Source organism: Martes martes (assembly GCF_963455335.1).
Source record: "Martes martes genome assembly, chromosome: 18".
Lineage (NCBI taxonomy): Eukaryota > Metazoa > Chordata > Mammalia > Carnivora > Mustelidae > Martes > Martes martes.
The window spans coordinates 37565207-37580019 of NC_137906.1; the positions used below are offsets into that span (position 1 = coordinate 37565207).

Consider the following 14813-nt stretch of genomic DNA (forward strand, 5'->3'; position numbering starts at 1 on the left):
TGAGGGTATTAACTCACCCTATATTGTGGTGATCATCTCCCCATGTGCACACATATCAAATCATCAGTGTGTACACCTTAAATTTGCACAACGTTATGTCAATTTTATATCAAAAAAGCTGGAAGGGACTGGACAAAATTATAGATGTGTTTAAAAAAATTAGCATCCAATCATTTTTCTCCGTTTGATATTATCAACAAAACTAATAGAGACCTGAAAAGATAACTTTCTCATCAGGTGCCTGAAGGCTCCATGGGGCCATCCCCTAAAAATCATCTGAACCCCCGCTGGGCTCCCCAGTCCACCCTTGGGGAAACATATGAAAGTACTGCTAAGGTCATTTCTCGGACCGAACCTCCCTGAGCAAGGTGGCCTGAGGCACAAGGAAGCCGAAAGGACAGCTTCTGGACTGGACAGGTCCAGGAGAGCACAGCTGTGGTGCTCTAAGGTAGCCTATGACACTCACCGTGGGTGCTAGACCCAATCAATTAGTTGTGGCTGATGGGGCTGTTTGTTAATGGATTCTGAAACCAAGTCCAGACTTCATGTCAAAGAGTGTCCCGAATGATTAGCACGGTCTACGACACAGAATCTGAAAGTGGAACTATAAAGGCCTTGTATTTGTGATTTGTCCAAACAAATGTGTCCTAGTCCCAGGTTCTATAGGAAATGCCACATTAAACTTTGATGATACCTCTGCCATGCCACAGCTAGGTGCTATTACGGCCTGCACTGGCCACCTAATATTCTTTTTAGGCCATTATAGCAATTAGTATTTTATGAGGACTTAAGGTGCACTATTCTGACCAGTGTACAAGCATCAACCCACTGTACAGATAAGGAAACAGATAAGGACCCAGAGCGCAGAGCAGCTTGACGAATGTCACTCAGCCTGAGGCTGGAAGAACATCAGAGATGGAAGAGGAAGAATTCAAGCAACCGCTTCAGTCAGACGTGGGGATGTCAGCCCACCGGCCTCCAGGGGATCCCCATACCCGGCTGAGCTGCCCCGCACTTCTGCCTGGGACACAAGCAGGCAATATGGCCTTCTACCCACTTCTGAGTGTTCCAAAAACTGTGCTATCTCCACCCCTCTATTTTCCCAGACACACCCCCTGTTGGGCTTCCAAAATCAGGGCAGAGCGGTTCTCAAATTTCAGTGGACATCAGACTCACTTGAGAAAGGGTTTCAATGCCAGTTCCTAGGCCCCAGCAGGTCCGAGGCAGGGCCTGCGAAATGCATGTTGAACAAGCTTCCCCACTAGTGGCAGTGGGTGGTCCTGGACTACACTTGAAGGAAACCTGGCCTGGTGGGTGTCCCAAGGTCAACTGTGAGGTCTAGGAGACCCCCAGATCAGAACAGATTCTCAAAATCTCCCTCATGTCCAAATTCTTTGTCCTTTTCCTTCTTTTCTTTCCATGGTAAATGACCCCCATGAGAAGATGGAAAGGGAGGAACCCAAGCTAAAGTTCTGGGTCAGGCCACACTCTTTACAGGCAGCAAAGCAGAGTGGGAACAAGTCGACTGGTTGTCCAATTTGTGGTTCTGCTCCCAGAGACGCTTGCAACCAGCTCTCTGAGACCTTGGGCAAGTAACTTCCTCGCTGGTGTCTCAGGTCTCCCTGCCACCAAAAAAAAAAAAAAAAAAAAGGCCAGAGAACCAGGCAGGTCCTCTCCAACCAGTCTCCTGTTCTCCAACAAGGACTCACAGCCTCTCCCCCATTGATCATAATCTCCTTGGGCAAGCGCCACTCCCCCTACCCACCCACCATATTCACAGGCACCAGGTGGTCACAAGAGAGCGAAGCTTCTGTCCAGATGGCGTGGCGAGTGTTCAGAACCACTGGCCGGGTCGTCACACTAAGCCACCAAAAAACACCAAAACTGGCGATGGCGTGATGTCAATCCCTTTGACAATGACCACTTTGTAAGCACAAGCGAAGCGCCGGGCACCGTGCTAACCCCTCGCCAGCGTCGCACCACGAACCTCACCCCCGCCCTAGGGGTTTCCCACTCAGTCTCCCCTGTGTGCAGACCACGAAGCTGAGGCGCACAGGGGCGAAGCGACTGACCCAAGGTCACCCCGCCGGAGGGGCCGGGACGCGGCAACCCGGGGCCCCACCCACGGTCTGAGTGGAGGTCGCGCAGAGCCCCGGGCGGTGAGGCGCAAGGACGGCCGCGGGCCCAGTAGAACCCACCGCACGTCTGCGGGGCGCACCGCGCGGGCGAGCCCTGCCCACTCCGCGTTCCGCCCCAGGCCTCGCCCTGCCGCGCGCCCGGGGCCGCGCCGGCCGCTCACCAGACTTCGGCGGGTAGCGATAGGCCGAGTTCGCCTGGATGTCGATGTCCTCCACGCCCGCGATGCGGCGGCTCAGAATGGAGCCCATGGTGCGCGGCGAGCCGGGCCGGGCCGGGGCCTGGACGCGGGCGTCAGCGGCGTCCTCACGCGGACATAGCCCGGACCAGGCCACACGGACACTCGCCCACCGCCGCGGGTACCTCGGCCTCCAAGCCCCAACCCCCAGCTCGGCCGGGGCCGCGACGCCACGGCGGCCCTCCGCCCCCCCCCGGGCACGAGGCACCTCGGGAAATGGAGTCCCCTCGCTACCGAGGGCGACGGGCTGCACCGCAGGAAGCCCGCCAAAGAACTACATGTCCCAGGATGCCCTTCGCTGCGGCCCCGTGAAGATGCTGACCGGGACTCCGGGACAAACCAAATGGACCTGAATCCAGAGGGGAGGAACCATCACCCACACCGCAAACTGACTTTCCCTCTGCATTCCAAGCACGGCATTAACATCCTTACTCTTTAGTCTCCTAATAATCTGTTCACATATAGATTCTTATAGGAACCCAGAGCCTTCCATTTACTCCCTCTCTGAAATATCTCCCTGAGCCACCGTGGTTCTCCCCACTTCCCGGGGTTGATCTCCTGCCCCATCCAGAAGAGGGCACACCTTTACCTGCCACCTGGCAATAGCTGGGAGGGAATCCAAGCCGGTCAAGAGTTGGGGTTCACAGGAGAAGCTAAGCGCTTCTTTTGGCCTTTTCCAGAACTCAGGGCTTCTCTGTAGCTCTACATCCAGAACAATTACTTTGAAGACATAATTATACAGCCCCACAGACCTCTCCCCATTTTACGTATAGAGAAACTGAGGCACAAAGAAGGGACGGCTGCATATGAGGTGCTGAAGGCAAGTTTAAAAAATTGGTTAGGATTAGGGACGCCTGGGTGGCTCAGTTGGTTAAGCGGCTGCCTTCGGCTCAGGTCATGATCCCAGCGTCCTGGGATCGAGTCCCACATCGGGCTCCTTGCTCGGCGGGGAGCCTGCTTCTCCCTCTGCCTCTGCCTGCCACTCTGCCTGTGCTCGCTCGCTCTCTCTCTCTAACAAATAAATAAATTAAAAAAAAAAAATTTTAAAAAAAATTGGTTAGGATTAAAGGCCTGCAGGTTGCAATGTACTTGCCTGGATTTTGATTCACATAAAATTCTGTAAGCAGACCCAGTGGAGATTATTTTCACCTGCTCTTCAGTTGAGAAAGAAATGGTTTACCAAGGCAAACCTGCTGTAGCAGGAAAGCAGCTGGGGAAGGCAGCAGGTGGCGAAGGGTCTCAAATGATAAATGCACCACATTCCACATTAAAATGAGTCCACCTCTCTGGAGACCAGAGTCCAGTATACAACCTTCTATTTTCAGGGAACCTGGGAAGCCAAAATTACTAAAAGAGGTGAAAGATTTATGTGTTTATGAGTAGAGTCCAGGTCTTGGAAGAGCCTGATTAAATCTCTACTTCATAATCAAGATCCCCATTTACTGAGCACCTACTATGTGCCAGACACCATGTTGAGACAATCCAATTTTCTGATGTAGCTTTTATTTTCATTCCAAATTCACCAAAAAAAAAAAAAAAAAAAAAAAAAGGAAAGTGAAGCTGGAAGAGGTCTAGTACCCCACCTAGGCTGCGCAAGAGATAAACGGTAATAAAGCTGAAACTTGTACCAACCCATACTCCTGCCATACTCCCCTGCCACCCCAAAGCAGAAACATTCCCATGTGCTAGCTTTCATGTCTCTTGCCACTAGGTGGGCCTGAAGACACCCCCCTCCCTGTGTGATCTTTCTTCCCTTATCTTTATTAAATCACATAACAGTTATGTGTATACACATGTACACATACCAACACTGAATTCAAGTTACTGGCCTCCCTGCTTGGGGAGAGGCAAGGAAAGTAGGATAGACCCTGGTGTTATTGAAAAACAACCCTAGAGCGTGCCTTCCTGGGCCAGGGCAGTCGTTTCCATGGGCTGGATGTTTGATTAAACATTCCTCTTAGTAGAGCTTTGGACTTGCTCTTCTGTGCTTATCCATGCCCCGCTGGGAGACAGGCCCTTTCTGATTTGTTATTAGTTCTACCGTCAACATCTGTGCTGATTCATTTATTTACTCAACAAATATTTATCATGCAGCTACTATGTAACAGGCAATGAGCCAGGCTACGAGCCAGGCAACTGGTTTCAAATGGAAGAACCCTAGATGTGGAGCACACAGGTTAGTGAGGAGAGACACTTAAAAGGTTAACAGGTGCATAAATACAAAATGTGATGGGTGCTACAGGAGGATAGAGGTGCCATGAAATAATAGGGGAGATTTATTATTGATAGTGGTGTCAGGGAAGGCTTCTCTGAAGAGGTGACATTTAAGCCAGGATTTGACATACAAATAAGAGCAAATGGGGTGGAGGGGGGCAAACTCTAGGTAAGCCAGTCCCAAGTTCCAAGCAGGGGAAACACTATGTGCAAAGGCCCTGAGACTTCAAGGGGCTGAGTATGATCCAGGGGCTCAAAGGCCAGTGTGGTTAAATTCAAATGGGGGAGTATAGGAACAAAAGAGTGAGGCAGCGGCAAGACCTCAAGTCCTCTGTCAGCCAGCACTGGGTCTTTTGAAACAGACACTAGGCACAGTTAATGGGATCCTGGGCAGAGTCCCTTGAGTTCAGGCTTCTTCCTGAGCCTCGTGAGCAGGCAGGATCCTTGCCTATTCATTTTTGGGCTCCCAGAATCAGGCACCCAATGATCTGTGGAGTATTTGAAGGAATGGAGGTGGAGGGGCACCCGGCTGCCTCCGTGGAGCATTAAGACTCTGATCACAGAATTGTGGGGCTGAGCCCCACACTGGGTGTGGAGAGATAACTTAATAAAATCTTTTTAAAAAGATTTTTAAATCTTTTTATGGAGATTGAGTCTTTTTATGGAGGTGGAAAGGAGGAGGCCAGAGCATGTGGGGAGACTTTGGCAGGGCCCCAAACTTCCTAGAACTTTAGGTGAGATGTGGGCACTACTAGAAGTAACTTTTTGTCCCCCCGTCCGTATCTACTGGTCCCAGCTGTCGGGCCCCATCTGAGCTTGCTAAGAAATCCAAAGTCCACTCTCTAGTCACGCTGATCCTGGATAAAAACAAGATTGTTTTTTCCTTTCCTGCTGCCTCTGAGAAAACAAGCAGGCTAGGGGTACCATGGGGGCTAGAGGAGGAACCTTTGCTCCTACCAGCCTCACCTGCCCCACCCCAGTCAGCCTACTGGCTTGGAAGTGCTCCTCCTGAGCTGAACAAGCCCCGGCAGGTAACTAAGTGTTGCTGGATAAGGTTAGGGGGAAGGGAGAAGGTACTTCCTGTTTCCTTGAGCCAGAAAAAATCCCCTAGTAGGCCCTGCCAGGGCAGTACCCCCTCTCACTGGCCAGAAATACACCCTCATAGTCTACTGGGTACCTGGTCTCCAATGACTCTGAATACTGGCAAGAGCATTAAGGGGGTGTGGATTCCAGCCTGTTTCTTCATCAGTCAAATGGGGCTTGGGCTCCCTAGAGTGGTCTGGATGCAAGCAAAGAGGTGCGTACTAAAAATGGTAGGTACACTGAGTGCCAGGCCCCAGCTAAGCACTGCACGGGAATTAATCCCCTCGGCAGTCCTGGGATTGCTCCACACTCCTAGCTCAGGTTCTACAAATGAAACGAAGCTCAGGGCTGCAGTAGCTTATCCAACATCAGTCAGTAAGCAGCAGAGTTGACTCATACCCAGGTCTGGCTCCAGAACCCGCTTCCCTTCCAGCATGCCCTGATGCTGTCCCTGTGTCAGGGACAGCAATAACCACCTTCAGAGACACCTTCCTCGTGCTGGGCGCTTTACCCACATTAATTCAAGTTCATGATGCTTTGTTAAGGAGCGGGCCCATGCTTAACAAGACCAGAAATCTCCCGGCATTATCTGGGTTTGCAAAAAATGGTGGAGCCCGAGTAATCCTGTGTGGCAGAAGAGACATGCCCCAGGCCCCACAATCCTGGGATCCTTCAGGCCCTGTCAGCCAGTCTCCCATTATCCTCCTCCCACTCACCAAAGCCAGAACCTCTGGAAGGGTTAAAGGACCCAAATGGGGCTTCTCCCCGCCCCTCCAGTGTGGCATAGTTCCCTCCATCCAGTGCATTTCCTCTAGTGAGGGGCGCTGAGGGAGGGCGGGGGGGGGGGCACTCCACTAGAAACAGACATATCCAAAACATCTCCTGATCTGGACTGGGCCCCTCCGCCACCATTAGGACCTCACAGTAAGCCTAAAGCCAACAACAGATTAAATATAGGAAATATATTTCCATGCCCAATGACCTTTAGCCCAAGCCCCTAGGGCCTGTGTCACTTTCTAGAGAGCACTTTCCATACTTCTACATCTCCCCAAGTCTACATCTGTTCTAGGGATTTTTGACACACGATCCCAAACCGCCCCCCCCCCTTCCCGCCTCAGACAACGCTTCTCGGGTGTGCTCTCCGCAGTAACCCGGGCCGGGTCAGGGCAGGGCAAGAGAAAGGGCCCAAAGAACGGTTGCCCAACGGATCAAACTGGAGCCCAGGGAGCGCGAGGAACCCGGCCAAGGTCACTCAGAGCGGGGGTGACCGAGCCAGACCTCTCCCTGCCTCCCCGGCCGGGATCCCGTTCCGAGCCCGCCCTGGCCCCGCACGCCCAAACCGCGACGTCACCCGGAAGCGGCGCGTGCGGAGCTGTAAACACAACCCGCAACTACCCCCTTCCCGTGCTCCCCAGTCCCGCCCCCGCCCGCCACGTGACGCGCCCCCGCCGTCCCGGACCTAGTGCCCGCCCCCGCTGCAGCCCCATTGGGCGGCCAGCTTTGTTTACCTTATATGGCCAGGTCCTAACACTCTGCGGCCGCCCATTGGCCATGGCGTGGCCTCACTCACTTGACGTCATTCGGGACAGAACGATGCAAATAAACCGGGGCATTCTGGGAATAGGAGTTCGGGGCTGCCCCGGAACTGGCTCCGCCAGGTCCTGGCGCCCGCATCTAGAAGCCGAGATTTCCGGCAGAACGCACGAGATTTTGCGTGGGAAAGTGGGAGCCCCGCGGGGAGGGCTCCCCGAGGCACCAGAGCCTGCCCGCCTTGCCGGCTTGTTCGGGCGCAATCCCATCCCAAACGTTCCTCGGGTCTCCTGTGTGCCTGGCCGAGCGCCAGGCTGGGAAGGGACCCGCATCACAAGTGGGCGATGTGAGCTTGTGCTCGGGGCGCTGGGGAGACCGGAAGGCTTCCTGGAGGCGGTGGCTTTCTGCAGAGCCCTAGAAGGCACATTCATTCATTCAGTGAAGGAGTATTTATTGGCGCCTACTGTGTACCAGGCCTTCGGGGCTGTGCGTCCTAGTGCCTACGATTTGTGCCAAAATGTCTAGGGGTCCCCTTTCCAAGTGTGCGCCCATTCAACAGAGGGACGCCAGGCACACCGGGCCGAGAAGCCAGAGGGCCCGCGGACGCGCCCGCCCGCTTCCGCACCCAGCAGGGGCAGCGTCCGGACACACCTCCCTGCGCCCCCCGGCCGGCCGCGGCGCGGGACTACATCTCCCAGCATGCCCCCGCGGCCCCGAGCCAGGCGAGGCTCGGTGAGTCAGAGCCGCACAGTAAATATTTGTATTAGCCGGAGCCGGCTCGCTAATGGTGGACGCGTGAGGCGGAGGAGCGCGGCGGCGGGAGGCAGCGGGCAGCGCGACGGCGGCGCCATGTCCGTGAACATGGACGAGCTCAAGCACCAGGTCATGATCAACCAGTTCGTGCTGACGGCGGGCTGCGCGGCCGATCAGGCGAAGCAGCTGCTGCAGGCGGCCCACTGGCAGTTCGAGGTGCGCGGCCGGGGCCGGGGCCGGGGTCTGGGTCCGGGTCCGTCCCGCCAGCCGCGCGTGTGCGGGCCGGTGTGGACACGTGCCGATGCGCGCTCCGCCTGGGCCGGGCCGGGGCCGCGCACTCGGCCCGGTGTCCCGGTGGCCGCGCGCCCCGGCGGCCGGGCCCTAGCGCGCACACGCGGCTTGCGGGTCCAGCCGAACGGCGCGGCCGCGTCTACGCGGCCCCCGGAAACGCCGCCCGCGCGGGGTGGGCGGGAGGGGCGGCCCGCCCCCGCCGGCGCCCCGAATTCCAGCCCCCCCCCGCGTCCCCAGGCGGTCGGGATGCGGGGACCCCCCTCTTTTGTTCGGGTAACGGCCAGGGCGGGGCGGCGCCGCGGCCCGGACGGACAGTCGGTAGGAGGCCGGAAGGAGGACGCCCCGGGCGGGGATCGCGCGCCGCCCCCACCTCGGGAGCCGCGGGGTGGGACGGGCAGTCCCGGGGCCAGCCGGCAGAGCCGCCCCGCGCGAGTGGGTCTGAGGGTCTGCGTGCCCGGTGGGCACTTCGGTGGCGCCTGTGTTCACGTACATGTGCATTTGTATTTACGCACGCGCCACGCTACGTGCGGGCATGTTGGCGTGTGTGTAAACACGCAGTCCACCCGGCGCGCCGGTGCGGGCTCTGTGTGTTCCGTGTACACACACGTCGCCGTCTTTGCAGATGGTGCCCACGCGTGTACGCACACGGGTGTACCGGTACTGTGTTGGAGCCCCACACTACAGCTACGGGTGTGCATCCGTGCACCCCGCCCCAGAGGCGTGCCCGGGTGGCCGCCTCCATGCTGGCAAGGGACTACCTGCACAGTGCACGGCGTGGTTTACATGGCTCAGTAGCTTTCAGTCAGCTGGGCAGGAGGTGGGGCTGCCCCAGTCGGGACCCCACCCACCAGGCCTCCCTGACCCATAGGGCGCTAGTGCCCGCAGCTTGTGCTGCCAGGAGGCCACCTGGCTTTGCCTAACTCGACTGCCACAGAAATAACCCAGAGTGGTATCTAGGAAAGAGGCCAGAGTCCTGGAGCTCCACCCCTCACAGGTGTAAGGTCACAGCGCAGCCGGTGTCTGTGCCCAGCCAGGGCCTGGGAGCCTCATTTCCTGGTGGGGAGCCATCCCAGGAAAGGTGTTTGGGCCTGCTGAGGGGACAGTGAGCCAGGGGATTCCAGGGCTGAGTTTCCTGAGAGTGGGATGGGGATCACAATTGCAGCCCAAAGGTTTGGACAGCCTGGGGAAGCAGTGTCCTGTCCAGCCCTGGGGGCACTTTGCTCACCCACATCCACCAGAGCTTTCAGGAGGGACCATTGCCCCTTTGTGGTCCTCACAGCACAAGACGGGAGGCTGCTTGCTCTGGGCAAGTCCCTTTCCTCCTCTGGCCTCAGTTTTCTCTACACCTCCAGTGTGGGAGTTGACCTCTAAGAAGTGGATGGCCACTCCCTCCACCACCACCCCCTAGGGCCTGCAGCCCCACCCTGCAGGAAGCTCCCTAATCAGCCTGTTTGTCTCAAGAGCTAGATGTGGCAAAACTTGTAAAACCACATTCAGGGCAGTTTGCTTGAGTCCCACATCTGCATATACTCCCTCCCTGCCTGGGGCTGGGCAGGCAGGTGTCTGGTGGGAAGTCTGTTGTAGGTCTGGACTCTGAGCCCAGCACAGAGCCTAGCACCTACTGGGCTGTCTCTCAGCACGGGTTGGTGTCCATCGCGGCAATTAAAAACGGAGCTTTGAGGATTGAAATGTCTGGGGGAAACTCTGTCCCTAAGAGGGGCAGGAGCTGCCCGCAGACTTGTAGCTCTGGTGGCTCCGTGAATCTCGGTTTCACATCTGTAAAATGGAGGATAGGGATACTGGGGAGGTTCATGTAAGGTGAAAATGAGGTGTGAACCCCCAAATCTTACGTCCTTGCATGAAAGTGAGGGCTACCCCTCCCCCTTAATAACCTCCCCCTAACAGGCTCACAGGCTGAGGGTTGACCCAGGCTAAGGCTGTCTTTTTGGGTCTTAGCTCTGTGATTCAGGTGTTAATGAGGACAGGTGGCTGCAGGGGGAGGGGACCTGGGTGTTTTAAGTGGTGGTGCTTCGACCTGGGTGTTTTAAGTGGTGGTGCTTCGAGGCAGCAGCAGGTTCTCCCTGGAATCCCCGCTCTGGGGGCCTTTGGGTCTGCTGCTGGGAATGAATGGTTTGGGTGTGTCCTGGGGCTCCCAGGTAGGAGGGAGTCCGGACAAGGTACTTAACCCTAGCCGGTTCCCACACCCTGTTTGGAGAAAATGGGGTAGGGCATCTCCAGCAGGAAATTCCCAGAAAAATTCATCTGATTGTAAAAAAAAAAAACAAAACCCCAGGGCAAGCCCTGGAAGTCAGCTTGGTCTGCCTGTGCTGGGGGCGGGGGGGGGGGGGTGCGCGTGGTGGGCAAGGGATTGGTCCGGGCTGTGTTTAGGGGGCAGGGAGCCTAGAGGGGTGACGATGGAGAGCAGCTGGGACTGGGGCTGGGACTTGGCAGGGCCACGCAGACCCTTCACACACTCCCTCACCCAGCACTTACGCAAGAGCAGCTGGCTCCCTCATTTTCCTCAGCCGGCTCCTGGAGCCCCCTCTTGCCAGTCCCCCAGGGCTTCCAGATGAGCTTGTCTGGCACAGGCCTGCACACTGTCTCCTTCCCTGCTCCCCTTCTCACCAGCCTGGGTGCAGACCTCCTCCTATCACCCTCCTGCTCTGCACCTTAACATTCCAAGGGAGGCTTGGGTGAGTGGGGCAATGAGTGCAAAACCCAGACCATCCTCCGTAATTCTGGCTCTCCCAGCTGGAACGTTGATCTTGGGTTATTGCAGCAAGGGGCAGCGGGGGGGCAATCTGGAAACCACCTCGTCCAGTTTCCTTGTGCAGATGGAGAAACTGAGGCCCAGATCGTGGCAATCTCCCATGGCCAGCCAAGGGGAGTCAGATCATGGACTTAACATCCAGGAGTCTGTGCCGTCCCCTGGCTCAGTGAGGAGGAAATTGAGGGGCTCCTTGGTGGCTCAGTTGTTAAGCATCTGCCTTCAGCTCAGGTCATGATCCCAGGGTCCTGGGATGGAGCCTGGCATCGGGCTCCCTGCTCCACCAGAGGCTTGCTTCTCCCTCTCCCACTCCCCCTGCTTGTGTTCCCTCTCTCGCTGTGCCTCCATCAAATAAATAAAATCTTTAAAACAAACAATTAAAGATGAAGAAATTAAGGCCCAGATTAGGGTGTTGCCACCCATGGAGTTGGTGACAGTCAGGCTAGAATTTCAGTCAAAGGCCTTTCTCCGTGAGACCTGGAAAGGGTGCTGCCTGCTCCCCTCCCAAGGTCACAGTGACCACATTAGGTGTGTGCCCGCTAGAGGCAGCCTTGTGTCTTTACCCCCTCCAGACCTGCCCAGGAGTCTATGGTGACTCCTTGGGGGGGGTGGGTGGCAGGTGTTGAGTGGTGACAGGCACGCTCCTTCCACTCCCTTCTCTCCCGCTCAGTAGCCAGGCCCAGGGGCACACCAAGCCCCAGAGATTCCGGGAGCAAGGGCCTGAGGGTAATGAAATCTGGGCCTTCTTTCCACAGACGGCCCTCAGCGCCTTTTTCCAGGAGACCAACATCCCCTATAGCCACCACCACCAGATGGTAAGTGTCCCTGCAGCCCCAGGGGTGGCGATAGGGGGTGCTCCTGGGCCGGGGCAGGGAGGCCTCGCCCCCCTGAGGAAGCCACAGTGGCTCTCTGCTGCGGGGGGGGGGGGGGGTTCTCCCTGGGGACTGCTGGGGGGTGTGCTGGGCCAGCCCATCTCAGCCGCGCCTTCTCTCCCTGAGCCCCGAGCTAGTGGTCCGTGTCGGGAGCCAGAAGGCAGCCTGGGAAGAGGCTCAGAAGCTCACAGCCGTGGTGGAGTGTGGGTCTCCTCCTAGGAGGCAGCAAGAGGCCAGGCAGCCTCCCAGGAAGGGGTTCTCACCCCAGCCTCTCTGTTTTCCCCCCACAGATGTGCACTCCTGCCAACACCCCCGCCACGCCCCCCAACTTCCCTGATGCCCTCACCATGTTCTCCCGTCTCAAGGCTTCCGAGAGCTTTCATGGGGGCGGCAGTGGCAGCCCGATGGCCGCCACGGCCACGTCCCCCCCGCCGCACTGCCCCCACGCCGCCACGGGCAGCTTCGCGGCACCGAGCTGGCCGACTGCGGCCTCGCCCCCAGGGGGGCCACAGCACCACCAGCTGCAGCAGCCACCCCTGTGGACTCCGGCACCCCCCTCCCCGGCGTCAGACTGGCCACCCCTGGCCCCCCAACAGGCCGCCTCAGAACCGAGGGCGCACCCTGCCATGGAGGCGGAGAGATAAGGGAGGCCCCTCCCCCCTCCCGGAGGCCAGGACCCTGTGGGGCGGGGGAGAGGATGTCTCCGTGGGCCCCCTTCACCCTGCTCTGTCTGCACCCCCGTTCCCCGGAGCCCTGGAGGGGAGAGACTGGACCCTGGTGCCAGCACACGGGCCGCCTGCGCGCAAACCTGGGAGTGCAGGCACGGGGCCCCCACCTTGCATGGATGTGGTTCAGAGTCGTCTTGGTGCTGGTGGACAGAACTTCAGAGAACAAGCAGCCTTCCCCAGAGGACTCGCTCGCCCTGCCCCACCCCAGGGGACTGCGGAGAACCGCCACAGCCGCGGAGACTTGGCTGGCTCCTGCCTGGGAGCTCCTCGGGGGCCAGCAGGCCCAGATCCCCACCCTCGGGAATGCAGAGGCTTCTCCGCATGTGTGTGTGTAGCTGTGTCTGTATTTATATGTATGTCGCTCTACAAGAAGCAACCTAGTTTATGGGGCAGCTGGACTTTGCATGTTAGAGTGAGCCCCCAAGCCCCTCGTCTGCCCCCTGTCTCCCCAGGGCCCTGTCCCTCTCCCCCACCCCCTGCTCAGCCAGCCTTGCTGTTCCCTGCAGAAAAAAGAATTGTGGGAAACTCCAGGACTCTTCCCACCCATTCCCCAGCGCCTGCCTGCTGGGGCTGCCTGCATGCCTCCCCCAGAGCCCGGGGGTACCTCACACCCTTTCCCTTCCTCCTTTTAACGAAAGAGAAGAAAGAGTTCAAACCACCACCAGGCTCTGTGGTCTTGCCTCGCATCCTGAGCTTCGCTGCCGGCTGGCTCCGTGCGGAGAGGCAGGGCACGGACAGCCCAGAGCAGAGGGCACCCCCGGCCCCGCCTGGCTCCACACGGCACCCGTCTGCTGCTTTCAATCACAACATGGCACTGGAACCTTCTTGCCCATCCAAGGCTCTTGCCGTGAAGTTATTTCTGGCCTGTGTTCCCAGAAACCCTGCCGCCTGCCCGTCCTTCCCTCTTGTCCGACTGGACTGGTCCTGAACCCCAGGGCTAACAACTGCCTTCCGGTCTGCTTGGGTTTCACGTAGGGCCTTGCCTTGTGTGTTAAGGTCCCGGGGCTGGCTGCAGGCTGGACTCTGCAAGCCCAGCCTCCAACAAACATGCAGGATAGAGCAGGGCCCTCCCCCTGGGAAGGTGTGCATAGCCGGCTTCTGTGCAGAGCCAGTGGCGGCTTGGGCCCGGAGAGGACGAGCCCAGGGCAGAGTCCAGCCTGCAGCTCAAACCTTTGGTCGCTAAGGAGACTGGCAGCCTAGGAACGATAGACGGGATCCTGGGCTGCTCCCAAGCTGGGCTGGGGCAGACACCTGCTCTCACCCCAAGGGAGAAGCCGCGGTGCTTCCCACCCCCCACCTCTGGCTGCCCTTGCTAGGGAAGGGGCTTCCTGGGGCAGCCTCAGCCTTGCACACCTTGTGAGGGGCTGGGTGTTACAGAAGGAGAGAGGCCAAGGTCTGACCAGCCTTCGGTACAGGCACACCTCACTCTAACTTAGGGTAGCCCGCCTGGGCACTGGGTCTTCTGCGGCTGATAATGTGGGTTGGCGAGTTTCTTCTGTTTCAGAAGGTCTGCTGGACTGCCGTCTGCGCTCCCCACGGGCCGTCCTGCCTCCTGAGGATGGTGCTCCTGTGTCAGGTGTTCCCAGAGCCACCGCCTGGCCTCCCCAGCCTGTCTCTGCCCTGCTGGACCCTGGGCAGGCTCAGGGGTCGACTCTGTTCTCTGGCTGTTACTGAAGAAGACTGCTGGGCCCCCGCTCCAGCTGCTGCTTCGGTCCTGGAATCGTGTCCTTACCCAGAAAACCCTTCCAGCAGCCTCCCAGGCCTTCCCGGCAGAGGTCTAGAGGGGAGCACAGCTCTGTGAGGGGGGTTCTTGTGCAGAGAGGAGGGACGGAGGGGCAGGACACAGGGAGGGGGAAGGGTGTCTTGGGCCTCCTGAATCTTCACCACAGCCTTCTGATGGGAGAAGTGCTCAGATAACTGCCAAACGGCGCCCCCGGAGTGTCAGGAGATCGCAGAGGCAAGTATGTTTCCGTGGGCACTCTGCTCTGTAGGGGTGCGTCTGCCCGGGTCGTCCCAGCGAGCGGGCGGCTGGGGTGCTGTGTGTGTCAGACGCGGGAGACTGCGCACCCTCAAGAATTTGCACTCCTGGAGGTGAGGCTCAACCCTGGGCAGGCCAGTGGGGGGCCTGTAAATGACCCATAGTCTGGCTACTCAGAGCTGTGGTAGTCCTGGGTTTCCAGCCTGGGCACTGTGGACATTTG

General features: G+C 58.1%; 2 protein-coding genes across 8 annotated transcripts in view; one reads left to right on the plus strand and one right to left on the minus strand.

Annotated features, from left to right (window-relative positions):
• MGRN1 (mahogunin ring finger 1) overlaps positions 1–2563 on the minus strand; it is a 55268-nt gene extending 52705 nt beyond the window's left edge. For 5 of the 7 annotated variants that reach the window (XR_013968372.1, XR_013968373.1, XM_080829746.1 and 2 more), the window contains exon 1: positions 2300–2510. Coding sequence is in view for 5 of the 7 variants with exons in the window: in XM_080829746.1 (XP_080685872.1) it covers positions 2300–2387 (88 nt within the window). In the remaining 2 variants the exon portion in view is untranslated. Of the gene's footprint in view, positions 1–2299 lie in introns of all 7 variants that reach the window. The other 2 variants (XM_080829747.1, XM_080829748.1) reach the window with 2 other exon arrangements.
• A 4744-nt stretch (positions 2564–7307) lies between these two features.
• On the plus strand, positions 7308–13271 carry UBALD1 (UBA like domain containing 1). Its single transcript, XM_080830690.1, has 3 exons — positions 7308–8170; positions 11768–11827; positions 12175–13271. The coding sequence occupies exons 1-3, from the start codon at positions 7901–7903 to the stop codon at positions 12526–12528; spliced, it is 684 nt and encodes a 227-aa protein (XP_080686816.1). The 5' UTR covers positions 7308–7900; the 3' UTR covers positions 12529–13271.
• The last annotated feature ends 1542 nt before the right edge of the window (positions 13272–14813 follow it).

Coding starts and splice junctions, on each gene's coding strand:
- UBALD1 (XM_080830690.1), top strand. CDS start 7,901: ATGCCCCCGCGGCCCCGAGCCAGGCGAGGCTCGGTGAGTCAGAGCCGC. Junction 8,171..11,767: donor CGGCCCACTGGCAGTTCGAG/GTGCGCGGCCGG, acceptor TTCTTTCCACAG/ACGGCCCTCAGCGCCTTTTT. Junction 11,828..12,174: donor ATAGCCACCACCACCAGATG/GTAAGTGTCCCT, acceptor TTCCCCCCACAG/ATGTGCACTCCTGCCAACAC.